Source organism: Mustela lutreola, chromosome 1 (genome assembly GCF_030435805.1).
Source record: "Mustela lutreola isolate mMusLut2 chromosome 1, mMusLut2.pri, whole genome shotgun sequence".
Lineage (NCBI taxonomy): Eukaryota > Metazoa > Chordata > Mammalia > Carnivora > Mustelidae > Mustela > Mustela lutreola.
Window position 1 is genome coordinate 234,009,783 of NC_081290.1, and position 21,549 is coordinate 234,031,331.

The 21,549-nt window shown below is 37.9% G+C and overlaps 1 protein-coding gene across 1 annotated transcript; it reads left to right on the top strand.

The window, feature by feature from the left end:
* The first annotated feature begins 6,417 nt into the window (after window positions 1–6,417).
* Window positions 6,418–7,359, top strand: LOC131820872 (olfactory receptor 51F2-like). The gene has a single exon (XM_059156721.1). The coding sequence runs from the start codon at window positions 6,418–6,420 to the stop codon at window positions 7,357–7,359; it is 942 nt and encodes a 313-aa protein (XP_059012704.1).
* The last annotated feature ends 14,190 nt before the right edge of the window (window positions 7,360–21,549 follow it).

A 21,549-nucleotide genomic window follows, 5' to 3' on the forward strand; every position in this document is an offset into this window, starting at 1 on the left:
ATAACCTATTATGAGAGAGTACAAAGTGTCCTGGGCTTATTTTTCTATGGTTTGGTATTGGGTCACACTTTTTTTATTGCAAAAAGTAAACCACTGAAGAGGATATAATTATTTTCCCCATGTGAAAATGAAGAAATGAAAGTGAAGTAGTTACATAACTAGCCCAAGGACATACGTCTGGTGACAGAGTTGAGCTTTGAAGCCTGGCTATCTGGTTTCAAATTCTTTGATTTTAACCAATGCTTGTCCAGTCTAAATAGATAGGTGAATGCAGAGAAGCTATTCAAAGTATTCAAGCCCTGCAACAGGGCAATTAGAAAAGGCACTTTATCAACAGAATGAATACTGGCCATTATGCCCTTTGCTTGTGTATCCACTAATGATTAAACTTGGGTTATTGGATGGTTGAAATCCCTCAGTTTGCACTGGAAAAGAACCAGAAGTTTTCCTAATAATGTACCATCTCCGGCAGTCCTCCTCACGGACCAGTGCCTTTAGATTTGAATGCTTCGTGTGGCCAGCAAGATTTTCACATATATATCCCTGTAATTGCCTGGGCATCCTCATTTACTTCTGTGTCTTGGAAATATCTCTTTGATTTGTGTGTGTTTTCCCATTGAATTTCGGTCATTTCATGGCAAACTTATCCAGGGCTTGGAAAATGCCTGCCCTGTTTTTGTGTTTTCTGTGGGGAAGACTATGTTTCTATTAGTCCTGAAGGTTCCTAAATGGATGGCATATTTTATCAGGCTTTGGATGAGCTTTTGGAAGGAACTGTGTCTTCCCAGACTCTCCTGGGGATCTAGAATCTTGTGACAGAAGAAAAAAAAATTCAACAAGACAATTAAGGCCTCTGCGGCAATGCTAATGACAATAAATACTTCATTCTTTTTTTCTGTCTAGCAGACCTTTGCAAGACAATGTCCCCTTGGCATAGATTTTGTGCCAAGAAGTATGTTAAATTAATTACTGTTCTTGAAACTACCAGCCCTCTCAATTTGCCTTTAATTGTCTGAGGCTGTATTAATGGCCAAAGGTTGAAGACTGCTTATCAGTCCCCACAGTTCTAACAGAAACTGTCTGCCAGATATGGCTAATGTCCTACCACAGAGGTGAATATATTAGTGTCAGTTTTAGACCAGTTATCAGAACAGACTAGTGCCTTTATAAGATTGAAAGGGACATACAAGGGACTCAAAATTTTGTATTCTTTTTAGTTGCTTCTTTTTATTTTTTAAATAGACTTCTCTTTTTAAAAAGATTTTGTTTAAATTCAATTAACCAGCATATAGTACATCATTAATTTCAGATGTAGTGTTCAATGATTTTTCAGTCGTGTGTAACACCCACTTCTTTAGAGAAGTTTAGGTTCACAGCAAATTGAATGGAAGGGGCAGAGGTTTCTCATATATTGCCTGTGGCCAAATGTCCATAGCCTCCCACCATTACCAACATCCCCCACCAGAGTGGTTCATTTCTTACCACTGATGAACCTTCACTGACACATCATTATCACTTGAAATCCATAGTTTACATTAGGGCTCACTCTTGGTGTTGTGCATTCCATAGGTTTAAACAAATTTATGACCCATGTATTCACCATTATAGTAACATATGGAGTATTTTCACTGCCCTAAAAATCCTTAATGTGCCATGCCGCCTATTAATTCCTTACTCTTCCCTAGCTCCAGGCAAGCCACTGATCTTTTTTACTGTCTTTATAGTTTGCCTTTTCCAGATTGTTACATAGTTGAAAGTATACAGTATGGTGTCATTTCTGACTGGCTTCTTTCCCTTAATAATATACGTTTAGGTTTCCTTTGTGACTTCATGGCTTACTAGCTCATATCTTTTAGCACTGAAAATATCCCATTTTGTGGATATATCATACTATATTTATCCACACCTACTCAAGGACATCTTAGTTCCTCCTCCCAAATTCTGACAATTATGAATAAAAGCTACTATAAATATCCACATGCAATTTTTGTGTAGCTATGTTTTCAACTCCTTTGGGTATATAAGGAATGTAATTGCTGGATTGTATGGTAAGAATATGTTCAGTTTTATAGGAAATTGCCGAACTGTCTTCTAAGGTGTCTGTACCATTCTGTATTTCCACCAACAATGAATGGGAGTTCTTTCTGCTCCACTTCCTTGTCAGGATTTGGCAGTGTTGTCAGTGTTCTCGATTTTGGCCATTCTAAAATAATTATGGGTTTGATTTGCATTACCCTGATGACATATGATGCAGGGCATTTTTTCATATGCTTGTTTGATGAATCAATTCCTTTTACATTGTCATTTTGTATGCCTGTGTACAGGTTAGCAACACTTCCCAAATATTCAGAATGCCCAGGAACAGTGCGGGCTTTGAACCAAATACTATTGCACTAGCCTCAGTGAACATAGTTATTCAGCAATTCCTTCCTACCCAGTTCAACGTCTTATGATTTCTGTGACCCTGGCAAATGCCTGGTGAGCAAACTCATGGGTGAACCATTAAATGCTGCTTCTCTCTTACTTTAACCCTGTGCAAAGCTTTGACTTTATAGCTAGTTGTTCAGGGGTCAGAAAGCTCTTGAATGAGACTTGGACTCCTGGAATCTCTAGGATTTTTCTTTGTTGTAGTAAGAGTGAAGCTAGACTGCAAAGTAATTGCCCTTCATGGTCCGTTTTTCAGGGCACAAAGGGTTAGTGGGACACAGGTGTGTAGAGTTCTCTCCTAGGAATTTGATTTTCTGTTGGGAAAATGGCTCTTACCAGGCAGCTTCTGGGCCCCTTATAAAGGCTGCTTTTCTGAGAGCTGATACTTGAGTCATTCTCTATGAGTTTTCTTGGCAAAAGAGAAGTTCTTTGGTGATGGCTTAAGGAGACTGGGCTGATCAGGAAATATTTCTCTTGCCTTAGCACAGAAGGATCTTTCTGCCCATAAGTTTGTGAGGTCGAAATAATCTCTCTCTGGCTTTGAAAGACTCTCTGCTGTTGCTTGGGATGACTCTTCAAAGAACAGGGTATAGGAGAAAATGACCTCCCTTTCCTGACTCAAGATATCTTCTTTGCATGAGGTCAGTGTTTTTGAGCATTGAAATCTTTTCTGAATACATCAAGGACTGTACAATTTTCAGATAATTTATGAAGCCAACAGGTCAGAGAAAATTGGTGAACGTAGTAGTACATATTCAACAAATTTCATGTATTATATAGATTTAAAAACAATGTAATAAAATATACATTAAAGCTATGAAGTTATGAGCATGTATTAATTCATTCAACATATTTTGAAAATTAAATTCCTTTTAAATAAGTAGTGGCAAAGCACAGAATTTGGAGTCAGAGAGAACAGAGTTTAATTCTTGGATTTACCATTGTCATGTTGGATAAATGTGAGAAAGTAATATGATTCCTCTGAGCCTTGGTTTTCTAATCTTAGCTTCAGTTTTTCATCTGTAAAAAAGGAGCTCAAAGACCCAGTGCATGTGGTGATAGTGATGGAGGCAAAGCTTTGTAGTGGGGGCAGTCTATATGTTCTTGGTAGTCTGGTTACAAGGTTGTATAAGTCATACAAGCCCTTGTCTTGTCTTGGAAGACTTCTCCACTGGGGAGAAAGAGACATTTAGCTATATCTTTCCATGAATGCTTATTTAATATTTGCTCATTAGTTTTAGTGCAAGAGGACCCAAGGGGGCTCAATACTCATAGAATTTTTTAAAAAAGCTATTCTTTTCCCACAAGATTTACTAATGGAGTTCCCTGCAGTAGAATAGTCCTACTCTGTTTCCCTTTGAATAAAGAGACCATCAGAAACATGCAAAGCAGTGGATAGAAGATTCAAAGAAAGAGATACAATGAAGTAAATTGTTTGTTACACAGTAGGCATTTAATACATTATTATTTTTATTACATAGAAGGCTAGTTTGGATTCTTAGATAATCCACTGCAATCTCTTAATTCATTTAACTATAATAAAAAGATCATTAACTTGAGAACCTGCTTCCTCATCTTCAAAACAAAGAGGATATGATTTAAAGGTCCTTACAACTTTACATAGAAAAATTTATTTTTATCACTAGGTCTGTCTTTGAGCAAATCCATAGTACCAAGGATGAATACCAGATTAGTGTTAGCTGATCTCCTATTTTAATATATGCCAATATTGTTATGAACTTTATTCATAATTTGAAGGGGCTGTCTGTCAGGAATCACCATATATGCCTGCTGTTAATTGTTTAAGGTCGATTACTATTAACAGATACAATGAATTCATTCATTGAACAGATACTCTTAGAAACTGTTGTGACAGGCATTTTTCCTGGCTCTGAGATCAGAGGTCTGAAAACACAAGGCTTTTCTTTCCTGAGGTTATATTCACCTTAGTGGCATGCCTCTGCAGTCTCATCACTAGGTGCCACTTGTCTTTTTTGCAAATACTGCTACTCTCTAGGGTTCTTCCTCTGACCTCCTTTTCACTGTTCCTGTAACAACACATAAGCCTTATTATCAAGGCAGGAGTCCCTTTGATAGGAAAGCAAAGGTAAGTACATATTCTAATTCTTACATGTAAGTCACAGGAAAAAGTCAGGTTTGTCTTCCAGCTGAGGTCCAAATATTGACGCGAAACTCATGGATTTTATTTTATTATACATTGCCCCTCTATTCAAAATTTTTAACCATTAATTTTTTTGTGTGTTTGAGTTCTCAAGAGGCTACCTGTATTGAACATTTGTTTCTTTTCTTCTCTTCAAATGCTGTCTTCACATAATGAATTATTCCCACTCTGGCCAAAGCCAGTGCCTGTTCATACAACAGAATGAAACTCACCAAGTTGACTTACACTTAGGTATGTTCTTCACCAGAGTTATGGACAGACCTTCTTGGAGTACCAGATCTAATTCTACTTCTGTCCATTGTAGACACCGACAATTTGTAGATATTTAAATATTTGTTGAGTGAATACATACATCCATGAATAAAAGAGGAACATATACCTTAAAAACCAAGCATTATTTCTGTGGGTAAAAAACGGGGTGTCAGGAAACTTAGGACAAGAATCAGTATAGCAGAACTTCTTTAATCCTACAGATGTTTTGATCTGGGTGACATGCTCATATCCTAGGAGAGGAGATGCTTTACAGTCATCATCCCCCACTTGAATGTAGATGAATCCAGACTCATGAGGGTTTCTGAGGGACCACACCCCTAACCCTTCCATTCATTTCCTTATCCTTTGGCAATAATGGACAATCAAGAATCTTAATCAGGTAATTCTGCTCCAATTATTATCTGTTAGTCTGCGGTTAGTTCCTTTGTTCTTGTAAGGTTAACTTTGGGTCATATTTCTTAAGGGAGAATTTCCCTTAAATAATACCAGATTCATAGCTACTACCTAAATAATGAAGTACTTTTATCAACTGTCACGCATTGCAGTCTGTTTGCCAGATTGAATTTGTTCTTCTGTAGTAGTTTTCATTAATAGCTGTTGTACATTAATTTGATCAGTGATATTTTTCTAGAAAATGTTAATACTATCTTTATGATCCTATTTTCATTGGGTGCATAAGGACTCATAAGTCTTAATAGACTTCCTTTTTTAAAGAGATTTTTTTTTTTTTTGTATTTTATTTGTCAGAGAGAGGGGGGATGGCAGGCAGTGGGAGAAGCAGGCTGCTTACTCAATGACACAAGACTTGATCCCAGGACTCTGGGATCACAGCCTGAGCTGAAGGCAGATGCTTAGCTAACTGCACTTCCCAGGTGTCCCATCTTAATGGACTTCTTTTTCTAAAAAAATAAAAAAAAAAAAGATTTATTTATTTATTTATTTGGCAGAGATCACAAGTAGGCAGAGAGTGAGGAGGGGGAAGCAGACTCCCCACTGAGCAGAGAGCCCGATGTGGGGCTCGATCCCAGGACCCTGGGATCATGACCTGAGCCGAAGGCAGAGGCTTAACCCACTGAGCCACCCAGGCGTCCTCTTAATGGACTTTTTAAGGGCAACTGAGAAGTGAAGAAAAGCAGGCTGAATTGCCTTTTGTATTGTCTCAGGGTTACATAGAAATGTCCTGTCTCTCCATGTACCTGGAATCATAAAGCTGAAAATATGTTACTGTTATCTACTCTAACCTCTTTTATATATGTATATATGGAAATATACTGAAGCCTAGATTTAACATGTTACTCTTGCTAAAACCCAGGTGTCTTCATACAATTTAATGTTCTGTCTCTTTTCCTAGTTCATGCAAGATCAATTCTAAATCTAGGAAAAGGATAACTGGGTATGCACTTCCACTGAAGACAAGACAAGGCTTACTAATGATCCTAAATTGTATGATATGTAGAAGAGAGTGAAAACATCTTTCTTGCCTACTTTACAGGGTATGGTCCTTTTTTCCAGGGAAATTGCTTCCTTCACTCATCATGCCATCCTTCAATCAAAGCATTTTCCACCCTGCAGTATTCTTTCTTACTGGTATCCCTGGTTTTGAAACTTACCATGCCTGGCTCTCCATCCCTTTTTGTTGTCTCTATGCCATTGCCATCTCTGGGAATGGCATGATCTTGTTTGTCATCCTCACTGAGTCAAGCCTCCATGAACCCATGTACTATTTCCTCTCCATGCTATCCTTCACAGACCTAGGACTGTGCCTTTCCACATTGGTCACTGTGCTGTGTATTTTCTGGTTCAATGCTCGAGAAATCAGCTTTGATGCCTGCATTGGCCAGATGTTCTTTATCCATGGTTTCACATTCATGGAATCCTCAGTACTCCTAGCAATGGCCTTTGACCGCTTCATTGCCATCTGTAACCCACTGAGATATGCTACAATCTTAACTAGTTCACGGATCATCAAAGTGGGCTTTGCCATTGTTATTAGAGGGACAACGGCTCTAGTGCCTTTACTCCTACTTCTAAAGCGTCTGTCCTTCTGCCGTAGCCATGTTCTGCACCATTCATATTGTTTCCACCCTGATGTGATGAAGCTTTCATGCACAGACACCAAGATCAACAGTGCATTTGGTTTGGCCATTGTCATCTCGACAGCTGGCATAGACTCTGTCTTGATCCTCCTCTCCTATGTTCTGATCATCCACTCTGTGCTCAGTATTGCCTCCCCAGAGGAGCGGAAAAAGGCCTTTGGTACTTGTGTTTCACACATAAGTGCTGTTGCCATCTTCTACATCCCCATGATCAGCTTGTCATTGGTGCACAGATTTGGGAAGCATGCCCCTCCCCTTGTGCATACTCTCATTGCCAATGTTTATCTGCTCATCCCTCCTGTGATGAATCCCATAATCTACAGTGTGAAGACCAAGCAAATTCGCAAAGCTATGCTCAAAATATTCTCGAAGCTCATTTAGGGATTTTTCATTTTGTCTTTTCTTTTCATGGTCTCCCTGACTCATATTTGACAATTTGTTAGAATTTAAAAATCCTATTTACAAACGCTTTCATTCTATTCTGATGATGTAATAACTCACTTTTTACCAAGTTCTAGAATGTGGATTTTTTGAGATAGGGACTGTATCTTGTGTACCTTTAGCATTGTCACAAATGCTTCAGCTGGCACAGAACAGGACTATAGTGACTATGTCTACTACTACTATAGTGACTATGTCTGCTATGTCTACTACTACTACTACTAATATAGTACTAGTAGTCACTACTACAGTAACTATGTCGTCTTCTACTACTACTACTATGTCTACTACTACATAGTGACTATGTCTACTACTACTATAGGATTATGTCTACAAAATGGACAAATGAAGCCATAAATTGACTTGACAGTTTAAAAAGTCTTACATCATCTAAGGTGTAGCAATTCAAGGGATGTCTGATATCATTTAATCAGTAGGAAGCCCTAAGTTAACAGTAATTCTAATCACTTATTGGTAATGATTATTATTTCCGCAGATAGACTATATATGACTGCAGAACATGAATAAGCATAGATAACAAAAATAAATCAAATGAAAAGTATACTTTCCTCATTCTTAAAAGAGTTATTCAGGTCCCTTTTGTAAATGTATTAAAAGTTAATTATGTAATAGTGATTTATGCTTCAAAATATGTATCTAATGGGGGAAAGTGGACAAAGATGTATTGTGATGTTCAAGATATTATTTATTGTAATGAAAATTTGGAAACTGCTTAAATAATTACTTTAAGGTATTGGTTAAATAAAATATAAACTATCATGCAGCAAGCTAAATACTGATACAGATATAAATAATACATTATTAAGAGAAAATATATATTAGTATAGAGGATATTTACCACTATTTGTGTCTGGATTTCATCTGCATATACACACACATACACACATGCCCATTCACACATATACATTGTGAAAGTATGAATAGACATGTTCCAAATGTCAGAGTGCCTCCTTTTTGATACTTGGAGATTGGCCTGTTTATATTTTCTTTATATTTTCTTTATAAATGCATAATAATGAGCTTTAAAATTTTTTCAGATAATGAAATAATCGATTTCCATTTAACACCCACTTCAAAACACAATAATTTTGTTTTTCATCTTCCATTGCATCCTCATTCCCATCGGTCTTTATAAATCTGTCTTCTATACTACTGATTTATAATATGACATCCACTTTCGGTTTTTGTTCATCAAAACTTTTGGACTGTGGTCCAAAAGCAGTGCATCAGAACCACTTAATATCTTAAACCCCAACCTGGAACTAAGTCAGAAACTCTTTAGGTGGAGCCCACGAATTTGCATTTTAACAAGCTCCCTACAGGTTCTCATGCATGTTAGAGTAACATTCCTCTGGGATGTTTAGTCTTTTGGAAAAAAACACTGTAAATTCCTTGCCTTCTATCTATGATCATTTTGCTCTCCATGAATGAAATATTCACCTATTTTTTCTCTTTCTAGTTGCTTTTTTCTTGTAGTTACCATTTTTTTTACTTGTAGTTACCATTAATAAATCATTGTCTTTTTTAAAAAAATGAATCATTGTCTTATAGGCAATCAGGTTCATCTTTCCTTACTGACTTAAAATTTTTTGAAAATAGGCATGTTCCAAATGTGTACTTTGGGATTGATATATCATGCACAGACCCAAGTGTAATATTTAATAATAGCTAATTTAATACATGCTTAATGAATTAACTTGATTTTTACATAACTTTCAAATATTCTTCTTACATAATTTAGGCATTACATAATTTAGGTTTACATAATTTGGCAAGCACTATGGGAGGTACTGGTGTTAAAAGAGTGAAAAATGAAAACATAGTCTCTCTTTTTAAGGAGTAATAGTCTGACTAAACATATCTAAATTGAAGCAATGTTTAGCCAGTTGTTTCTTTTGAATGAGACTGGATAAAATATTGAAGCAGATACTAAGAGGAATCATGAATGGGATCTTTCTCTTTTGGAGAAAGAACCTGAATTAAAGGGAATATCAGGTTAAAGGTTGTTAGCATGAAGAGAAAAATAGAGCTCCTAGAAATGTATTGTTTAATAGAGGAGGTATAATATACATTCAATTCTAAGCAATAAAACTATAAACAAGAAATTCAAATTTCATGGATTCTCAGGAAGTCTTGAAAATGAAGAACTTTGAAGGTGAGGAACCATATTTTTTTTCTCTGAGTGTAGTTGGCACACAATATTACATTAGTTTCAGGTCTACAACTTAGTGATTTGACAAGTTTATACATCATCCTATGTTTACCACAATATAGCTACCATCTCTCCTGTTACATTGCCATTGCAATATCACTGATTGTATTCCTTATGCTGTGCCTTTTATTTCTCTGACCTACTCATTCCATAACTGGAAGTCTGTATTTACCTCTCCCCTTCACCCATTAGTCCAACTCCCCACTTCAGCTTCCCTCTGTCAACCATCAATTTGTTCTCTGTATTTATAGATCTAATTTTATTTTTGTTGGTTTATTAATTTAAAAAAAATTACATTATGAGTGGAATCATATGGTATTTACCTTTCTCAGTCTGACTTATGTCACTTAGCAGAAAACCCTCTAGGTCCATCTATGTTGTCTCAAATGGCATGATATCATTCATTTTTAAGGCGGTGTAATATTTTAGTGTGTGTACATATCATATTTTCCTTATCCATTCATCTATTTATGGACACTTAGGTTGATTCCATACCTTGGCTATTGTATATAATGCTGCAGTAAACATAGGGGTGCATGTATATTTTTGAGTTAGTGTTTCATTTTTTTCTGGGTAGATCCCAATAATGGAGTTATTGGATCATGTTATTTCTATTTCTAACTTTTTGAGGAACCTCAATACTTTTTTTCCAGACAATCTGGTTAAGAAATGGGTGGAGGACCCAAATAGACATTTTCCCAAAGAAGACATACAGATAACCAACAGACACATGAAAAGATATTCAACATCACTCATTATAAGGGAAATGCAAATAAGAATCATTACATCAGGGAAATTCAAATCAAACCCTCATTGAGATACCACCTTATACCAGTTAGAATGGCCAAAATTAACAAGACAAGAAACAACAAGTGTTGGAGAGGATGTGGAGAAAGGGGAACCCTCTTACACTGTTGGTGGGAGTGCAAGTTGGTGCAGCTACTTTGGAAAACAGTGTGGAGATTCCTTAAGAAATTAAAAGTAGAGCTACTCTATGACCCTGCAATTGCACTATGGATATTTACCCCAGAGATATAGATGCAGTAAAAATAAGAGCCATCTGTACCCCAGTGTTCATAGCAACAATGGCCACAATCGCCAAACTGTGGAAAGAGCCAAGATGCCCTTCAATAGACAAATGGATAAAGAAGGTATGGTCCATATATACAATGGAGTATTATGCCTCTATCAGAAAGGATGAATACCCAACTTTGTACCAACATGGATGGGACTGGAGGAGATTATGCTGAGTGAAATAAATCAAACAGAGAAAGTCAATTATCATATAGTTTTACTTATTTGTGGAGCATAAGGAATAACATGGAGGACATTGGGAGAAGGCAAGAAGTGAGTTGAGGGAAATCAGAGGGGGAGATGAAACATGAGAGATGGTGGACTCTAAGAAACAAACTGAGTGTTTTGGAAGAGAGGAGGGTGGGGGGTTGGGTGAGTCTGGTGGTGAGTATTAAGGAGGGCACATATTGCATGGAGCACTGGGTGTGGTGCATAAACAAATAATCTTGGAACACTGAAAAAATAAAATTAAATTAAAAGAAAAAAAGAAAAAAATCACAAAGAGAGATCACCTCATACTTGTTAGAATGGCTAAAATAAAAAAAAAATAGAAAGAGGAGTCAAGATGGCGGAGAAGTAGCATGCTGAGATGACATCAGGTAGCAGGAGATAAGCTAGATAGCTTATCTAACCATTGCAAACACCTACAAATCCAACAGGAAATCGAAGAGAAGAAGAGCAACAATTCTAGAAACAGAAATTCAATCACTTTCTGAAAGGTATGACTGTGGAGAAGTGAATCCAAAGTGATGGGAAGATAGACCGTGGGGGGAGGGGCTGGCTCCCAGCAAGCAGCAGAGCAACGGAGCACAAAATCAGAACTTTTAAAAGTCTGCTCCATGGAGGGATATTGCTTCAGAGGCTAAACCAGGGGGAAGCCCACACGGGTTCAGCGTAACCCCAGATCCCCTGGGGCCACAGAAAGACTGGGGGTGTCTGAGTGTCACAGAGCTCGGAGGTATTAGAGCGGGGAAGCCAACTACAGAGACAGAGCTGAGGATTGAGCTCTCAGCTTGGGGTTACCTTGAACTGGTTGTAGGCTGGGTGAGCTCAGAGCGTGGACGGAGGCCACAGGGAGGGAAGCGACCGGGTGCTTTTCTCCAAGTGTGAGTGATTGAGCGCTTTCCTCCATGCACAACCAGAGGCCCGGGAGACGGGGGTGGTTGGGCTCTTTTCTCTGAGGGCGCACTGAGGAGCGGGACCTTGAGCTCTTGGCTCCTCCAGGCCGGAGATTGGGAGGCTACCATCTTCCTTCCCATCCTCCATAACTCTATGCAAAGCGCTCAGGGAACAAAAGCTCCTGAAAGCGAACCCAAGCGGATTATTTCGCTCGGCCCCTGTTAAGGGCAGTGCAATTCTGCTGGGGCAAAGACACTTGAGAATCACTACTACAGGCCCTTCCCCCAGAAGATCAACAAGAAACCCAGCCCAGAGCAACTTCACTCACCAAGGAGAACAGCGGAATTCCAGAGGAGGAGAAAGCAAATCGTATCTGGACAAAATGACAAGGCGGAAAAATTCACCACAAAAAAACAAAAACAAAAACAAAACAAAACAAAACAAAACAAAACAAAAAAAAACCAAGAGGCAGTACCGAAGGCTGGGGACCTAATCAATACAGACATTGGTAATATGACAGATCTAGAGTTCAGAATGACAATTCCTGAGGTTCTAGCCAAGCTCGAAAAAGGCATAGAAGATATTAGAGAAACCCTCTCCAGAGAGATAAAAGCCTTTTCTGGAGAAATAAAAGAACTAAAATCTAACAAAGTTGAAATAAAAAAAGCTATTAATGAGGTGCAATAATAAATGGAAGCTCTTTCTGCTAGGATAAATGAGGCAGAAGAAAGAATTAGTGACATAGAAGACCAAATGACAGAGAATAAAGAAGCTGAGCAAAGGAGAGACAAACAAATACTTGACCATGAGAAGAGAATTCAAGAGATAAGTGACGCCATAAGACGACACAGCATTAGAATAATTGGGATTCCAGAATAAGAAGAAAGAGAGAGGGGAGGTATATTGAGAGGTATATAGGAGAGAATTATCGTAGAGAATTTCCCTAATATGGCAAAGGGAACAAGCATCGAAATACAGGAGATCCTAAGAACGCCCCTCAAAATAAAAAAAAATAGGTTCACACCTCGTCACCTGATAGTAAAATTTACAAGTCTTAGCTACAAAGAGAAAATCCTGAAAGCAGCCCGGGAAAAGAAGTCTGTAACATACAAGGGTAAAAACATTAGATTGGCAGCAGACCTATCCACAGAGGCCTGGCAGGCCAGAAAGAACTGGCATGATATATTCAGAGCACTAAATGAGAAAAACATGCAGCCAAGAATACTATATCTAACTAGGCTATCATTGAAAGTAGAAGGAGAGATAAAAAGCTTCCAGGACAAACAAAAACTGAAAGAATTTGCAAACACCAAACCAGCTCTACAGGAAATATTGAAAGGGGTCCTCTAAGCAAAGAGAGACCCTAAAAGTGGTAGATCAGAAAGGAACAGAGACAATATACAGTAATAGTCACCTTACAGGCAATACAATGGCACTAAACTCATATATCTCAATAGTTACCCTGAATGTTAATGGGCTCAATGTCCCAATCAAAAGACACAGGATATCAGAATGGATAAAAAAACAAAACCCATCAATATGCTGCCTACAAGAAACTCATTTTAGACCCGAAGACACCTCCAGATTTAAAGTGAGGGGCTGGAAAACAATTTACCATGCTAATGGACATCAGAAGAAAGCAAGGGTGGCAATCCTTATATCAGATCAATTAGATCTTAAGCCAAAGACTATAATAAGAGATGAGGAGGGACACTATATCATACTCAAAGGGTCTGTCCAACAAGAAGATCTAACAATTTTAAATATCTATGCCCCTAACATGGGAACAGCCAACTACATAAACCAATTAATAACAAAATCAAAGAAATACACTGACAATAATACAATAATAGTAGGGGACTTGAACACTCCCCTCATGAAATGGACAGATCATCTAAGCAAAAGATCAACAAGGAAATAAAGGCCTTAAATGACACACTGGACCAGATGGACACCACAGATATATTCAGAACATTCCATCCCAAAGCAACAGAATATACATTCTTCTCTAGTGCACATGGAACATTCTCCAGAATACACCACATACTGGGTCATAAATGAGGCCTCAACCGGTATCAAAAGATTGGGATCATTCCCTGCATATTTTCAGACCACAATGCTCTGAAGCTAGAACTCAATCACAAGAGGAAATTTGGAAAGAACCCAAATACATGGAGACTAAACAGCATCCTTCTAAAAAATGAATGGGTCAACCAGGAAATTAAAGAATTGAAAAAATTCATGGAAACAAATGATAATGAAAACACAATGGTTCAAAATCTGTGGGACACAACAAAGACAGTCCTGAAAGGAAAATATATAGCGGTACAAGCCTTTCTCAAGAAACAAGAAAGGTCTAAAATATACAACCTAACCCTACACCTAAAGGAGCTGGAGAACAACAAAGAAAGCCTAAACCCAGCAGGAGAAGAGAAATAATAAAGATCAGAGCAGAAATCAATGAAATAGAAACTAAAAGAACAGTAGAACAAATCAACGAAACCAGGAGCTGGTTCTTTGAAAGAATTAATAAGATTGATATGGGGCGCCTGGGTGGCTCAGTGGGTTAAAGTCTCTGCTTTTGGCTCAGGTCATGATCTCAGGGTCCTGGGATCGAGCCCCGCATCGGGCTCTCTGCTCAGCGGGGAGCCTGCTTCCCTTCCTCTCTCTCTGCCTGCCTCTCGGCCTACTTGTGAACTCTGTCTGTCAAATAAATAAATAGAGTCTTAAAAAAAATATTGATAAACCCCTGGCCAGATTTATCAAAAAGAAAAGAGAAAGGACCCAAATAAATAAAATCATGAATGAAAGAGGAGAGATCACAACCAACACCAAAGAAATACAATTATAAGAACAAAGAAAGCAACTCTATGTCAACAAATTCGACAATCTGGAAGAAATGGATACGTTTCTAGAGACATATAAACTACCACAACTGAACCAGGAAGAAATAGAAAACCTGAACAGACCCATAACCAGTAAGAAGATTGAAGCAGTAATCAAAAATCTCCAAACAAACAAAAGTACAGGGCCAGACGGCTTCCCAGGGGAACTGTACCAAACATTTAAAGAAGAATTAATTCCTATTCTTCTGAAACTGTGACAAAAAATAGAAATGGAAGGAAAACTTCAAAAACTCATTTTATGAGGCCAGCATCACCTTGATCCCAAAACCAGACAAGGATCCCATCAAAAAAGAGAATTACAGACCAATATCTTTGATGAACACCAATACGAAAATTCTCACCAAAATACTAGCCAACAGTACATTAAAAGGATTATTCACCATGACCAAGTGGGATTTATTCCAGGGCTGCAAGGTTGGTTCAACATCTGCAAATCAATCAATGTGATACAATACATTAATAAAAGAAAGAATAAGAACCATTTGATACTCTCAATAGATGCTGAAAAAGCATTTGACAAAGTACAGCATCCCTTCCTGATTAAAACTCTTCAAAGTGTAGGGATAGAAGGCACATATCTCAATATTATCAAAGCCATCTATGAAAAACCCACTGCAAATATCATTCTCAATGGAGAAAAACTGAAAGCTTTTACGCTAGGGTCAGGAACATGGCAAGGATGTCCATTATCACCACTGCTATTCAACATAGTAGTAGAAGACCGAGCCTCAGCCATCAGACAACAAAAAGAAATGAAAGGCATCCAAATCAGCAAAGAAGAAGTCAAACTATCACTCTTTGCAGATGGTATGATACTATATGTGGAAAATCCAAAAGACTCCACTCCAAAACTGCTAGAACTTGTACAGAAATTCAGTAAAGTGTCAGGATATAAAATCAATGCACAGAAATCAGTTGCATTTCTCTACACCAACAACAAGACAGAAGAAAGAGAAATTAAGGAGTCAATCCCATTTACAATTGCACCCCAAGCCATAAGATACCTAGGAATAAACCTAACCAAAGAGGCACAGAATCTATACTCAGAAAACTATAAAGTACTCATGAAAGAAATTGAGGAAGACACAAAGAAATGGAAAAATGTTCCATGTTCCTGGATTGGAAGAATAAATAGTGTGAAAATGTCTATGCTACCTAAAGCAATCTACACATTTAATGCAATTCCTATCAAAGTACCATCCATCTTTTTCAAAGAAATGGAACAAATAATCCTAAAATTTATATGGAACCAGAAAAGACCTCGAATAGCTAAAGGGATATTGAAAAAGAAAGCCAAAGTTGGTGGCATCACAACTGCGGACTTCAAGCTCTATTAGAAAGCTGTCATCATCAAGACAGTATAAGTACTGGTACAAAAACAGACACCTAGATCAATGGAACAGAATAGAGATTCCAGAAATAGACTCTCAACTCTATGGTCAACTAGTCTTTGACAAAGCAGGAGAGAATGTCCAATGTAAAAAAGACAGCCTTTTCAATAAATGGTGCAGGGAAAATTGGACAGCCACATGCAGAAAAACTAAATTGGACTATTTCCTTACACCACACATAAAAATAGACTCAAAATGGATGAAGGACCTCAATGTGAGAAAGGACTCCATCAAAATCCTTGAGAACACAGGCAGCAACCTCTTTGACCTCAGCTGCAGCAACTTCTTCCTAGGAACATCGCCAAAGACAAAGGAAGCAAGGGCAAAAATAAACTATTGGGATTTCATCAAGATCAAAAGCTTTTGCACAGCAAGGGAAACGGTTAACAAAACCAAAAGACAACTGACAGAATGGGAGAAGATATTTGCAAACGATATATCAGATAAAGGGCTAGTATCCAAAATCTATAAAGAGATTAGCAAACTCAACACCCAAAGAACAAATAATCTAATCAAGAAATGGGCAGAGGACATGAACAGACATTTCTGCAAAGAAGACATCCAGATGGCCAACAGACACATGAAAAAGTGCTCCATATCACTTGGCATCAGGGAAATACAAATCAAAACCATGATGAGATACCACCTCACACCAGTCAGAATGGCTAAAATTAACAAATCAAGAAATGACAGATGCTGGCAAGGATGGGGAGAGAGAGGAACCCTCCTACACTGTTGGTGGGAATGTAAGCTGGTCCAACCACTCTGGAAAACAGTGTGGATGTTCCTCAGAAAACTGAAAAAATAGAGTTACTCTATGATCCAGCGATTGCACTACTGGGTATATATTCTAAAGATACAAATGTGGTGCTCCAAGGGGCTTGTGCACCTGAATGTTTATAGCAGCAATGTCCACAATAGCCACACTATGGAAAAAACCTAGATGTCCATCAACAGATGAATGGATAAAGAAGATGTGGTATATATACATAATGGAATATGCAGCCACCAAAAGGAATGAAATCTTGCCATTTGCGATGACATGGATGGAACTATAGGGTATTATGCTTAGTGAAATAAGTCAATTGGAGAAAGACAACTATCATATGATCTCCCTGATATGAGGAAGTGGAGATGCAATGTGGGGGGTTTGGGGGTAGGAAAAGGAAAAATGAAAAGCAATGGGATTGGGAGGGAGTCAAACCATAAAAGACTCAATCTCAAAAATCAGACTGAGTGTTGCTGGGAAGAGGGGGGAGGGGAGAGGGTGGTGGGGATATGGACACTGGGGAGGGTATGTGCTATGATGAGTGCTGTGAAATGTGTAAACCTGGCGATTCACAGACCTGTACCCCTGGGGATAAAAATACATTATATGTTTATTTAAAAAAATAAATTAAAACAAACAAACAAACAAACAAACAAGAAACAAATGTTTCTTGTTGGAAAGAAAGGACCCTTCCACCCCATTCACTGTTTGTGAGAATGTAAATTGGGAAATCGTATTTTCAAATTTTAAAAATAAATGTATTAGAAAATGTTTTTATAAAGTAGCAATGTTGACTTATGCTTCAATAAGAAATTACATATCACTTTGCATGCAGTAGTTATACTACTACTATCACTAATAAAATTGAAAGTATATTTCTTTCCCTTCTTTATTAAAGTGATATAATTCACAGAAAAATACCTAAAGTCTACTTTTTTCTTTTTTAATCTTACAGACAATACTTTTCATTCCTTTTAAGCTCTGTTTTCCTGTGAATTCAGCATCATCAAATACAGAACTCTATATATTATCAAAGCTTTTTCTTTATAGACTTATGAAACAATGCTTCTTCATAACTGTCTGAGCCAATTTTGAAAATAATAATCTGGCTCATCTGATGAAGAATTTGAAAGATTGAGTGACTGAGTGTTCTGCCAAAACCACATGAGCACATTGAGGTTCTGTTTGAGAATGTTCCTAATTAATATTTCACTAAAACTGATGTTTTGTGGCTTAGATGCAAAATTTAAGATTTGTATCATTCAGGTTGATATTGTATCAAGCAGGGAATGACATTACATTATGTAACCTCCAACAAGATGCCTGAAATCTTCAGTTGCTTCTCAAGGATGTAGAAATGTATTTTTCTAGGGAAGGAGAAAGATTAAATTCCCTACTGTGCAATGTCTTTTATGTTGTTTAGATTCAAAGGCTTGAGAATGCCTGTAAAATCTTCTGTGGTATAGATTCTGCCTCCCTGTTTAGCTGTACTTTCTACTTGCTCTCCCACTTGTTCTCCACATGTGCCAACCATATTATGAATTACTCCTGGTTTTCCTGTGCTCTCTTCTCCCATGTATCCAGACAGACCAGGTGATGACCTGGATAAATGCATGCTCTTTCTTCTGTGGTCTCATAGTAATTATGCCCTATTGTAATCAGTGATTTTGATGCCTCTTTCCTCACTGACTTGTGAGCCCTGGGGAAAGTGACTCTGTGGTATTTTTCTGTATTATCAGTACAAAGCCCTGGAATGTGATGGATACTTCAAGTGTTCTATGAAGGACTCAATGAAGCTTTTTTCCCACCATGGATGAAGAAGTCTCTTAAAAATGTACAAAATTGGGGATCCTGGGTAGTTCAGGGGGTTGAGCCTTTGCCTTCGGCCCAGGTCATGATCTCAGGGTACTGGGGTGGAGTCCTATGTTGGGCTCTCTGCTCAGCAGGGAGCCTGTTTCCCCCTCTCTCTTTGCCTGCCTCTCTGCCTACTTGTGATCTCTCTCTCTGTCAAATAAATAAATAAAATCTTTAAAAATTAAAAAATATATACAAAATCCACCCAATTGATATTGGAGGAAGATACATTCATCTGCTGGGTGTGGAGGTAAGGTAGGGAGAGAAATGAGCTTGTGCATATAGCAGATGTTTTGTTTTGGAGTTTTTACTCACAAGCTTACCTCTAGCAAAATTTTACCATAATACAAGGTCAAGGCACTATAATACTAGTCCTTGCATGGACACGAGAAAAGTAGGTGTCGTAAAGTAGAAAGGGAGGGAAGTCATGAGGTAGAATGAACCCTTGGGAAACTTTATACTCTAGGAGCCAAAGAAAGTCTTCCAGGGGTTTTCTGATTAGGAGATTTCATGCAGCCTGAGTCATGGATCCTTATATATGCTATCTATCCCTAAGGAGAAAGCCTCCAAAGCTCCTCAAGCCCTTTTCTTGCAAACAGGGTGGGAAAGAACAAGCTCCATTCTTTGTAAGTAAAAGTGCTGCATTCCGGGAAGACATCAAACTTTACACACACTGGTTTCCTTCAAAATGAGGAAGATCTAATTAATTGCAAAAAAAACCTCTCCTGGGTGTCTCAGGAAAACTACAAAAAGATTTTCCCTGAAGTCTCTATTCGGGTAAATTATATTCTAACTGATGGGGTTTAGTTGACCCATGGACCGCATACCCTGATGCTTGGAGCAGGTTGTTGTCATGTCCTTGCTGTTGTGAGTTTTCTGGTTAGTTGTGCTACATTTCTAAATCATTGTCTAAGTAGAGCTGTCACAGCTGCTACCACTTACCACCCCATCCCCGCTTACCAACCTCATTCCCACTTACCATTGTTAAATGTTTCCCATACTAGATAGCAGGTGAAATGCTTCACAAATGCTATCTCACTTAATCCTTACAGTTAATGCTGTTGGTGAACTTAATTTTACAGAAGCAGAGCCTGGTATAAAATGCTTCTTTGGAGAACCTCAGCTGGCTGGTAGCAGAGCCAACATTTGAAACTAGACCTACCTTACCCTGCAACCATACTACTGACTTTCTGTAATCAGAGGAGAGAGTTAACTCAAGACAGTCCTGCACAAGATCTGTAGAATGCTCTTACGGTGGGACTGGAATATTGTTTTTATATAAGAGAGAATTACTATCAAGAAATGAGGGAGGCACATAGAGGGTTCCCCTAAAATAGTAGCATAAGTATTTCATTAAAAAAAAAAAAAAAAACCAACACACACACACACACACAGACCCCTTCATTTTATAGAACTAAAAGATCTCCCTGAGATTCTTCTAATAGTTACCTGAATAATTTGAGGCCACACAGCATGAATTAAATGCACAAAGCTATAATGTGTTGAGATCCTGATTTATTTCCAGAATCCCTCACCATTTTACAACTTTTAGATTTAATTAAAAAAAAAAAAAAACAACCTGTTGATTTCCCACACTGCAAATATAGGGGATGGTAACAGGAATATAATGATGAAAGCAATGGTCTATCTCCCAGTAGCTGATTTAAATTGGAGAGGCACATTTTCAAACAACTTATGATCTTGCAATGGAATTAACACTATTCTAGATGTATAAATAAAAAGAGAATGTTACTCCAGAGGAATAAGTAATTCATTCTGCCTTGAGGCAAAGTGATACCACAAAATGCATCCTAAAGATAATATACTAATGTTGAATTTATGAATGGATCCATGAAACAAACAATAAGTCTAAAGAATTTAGGCTCAGTCAAAGAAGAGTGGGAGATTTGTGAATTAAACATAAATTTATGTTTAATAAATTTATTAAATTTAATAAAGCAAGTTGTCTTTACAGTGTGAAAGAACTTGCTATATTTAGTATAGCCAGTAAATATGTGAAAGAACTTGCTTGTGAAGTTTCTTACTATAAGAACTGTGAAAGAACTTGCTGTATTTGGTAGTTTGGTGAGGTAGGAAAGGTCTAGGCTGATCATATCAAAAGGTCGCTGGGGTAGAGAAGAGATTGGACATCAGGAAAACTAGATTTTGGTTAGATTGAGAAGATCCTTGACTTCTGTGATAAAGGGGGAAAGAGTTTTGACTTCATGCTGACGACAATGAAGAGCTCTGTAGGAAGATGTATTTTTGAGAGCTCATGCTGGCGTCAATATAGAAAAAGTGTGTAAACAACTCGAAACTCAAGGAGGGGAAATTACGTATGAGAAAATTACTGTAGTTTCTGCAAAAACTAATGAAACTGTTATTATAATAGAGGTGATAGAAGTGGGAGGGTAAGGATGTGTCAGTCTAAGGACATATTAGAAGTCAAACTTGTAAAGTTTGTAGGTTGGCTGGCCTAGATAGTTGTGGTAGGCAGTGTTCTAAAAGGGTCTTCACAATTGCTGTCCTCTATGATTACAGCAGCATGAAACCCACCCTTTGAGTGTGAGTGGGCCTATGAATGTGATGGGATATGTTGCATTGTATGTATGGCAAATAGAATTTGCAGATGTCATTAGGGTTTGTGATGACTTGATTTAAAGTTAATCGAAAGGGAGATTATTCTGGTGGGCCTGGCCCTATCATGTGAGCATTTAAAAGGGAGAAGAAGCAACAGAGAGATTCCTCTGATGGATTGGAAGATGCCACCTGTCATGTTGTGAG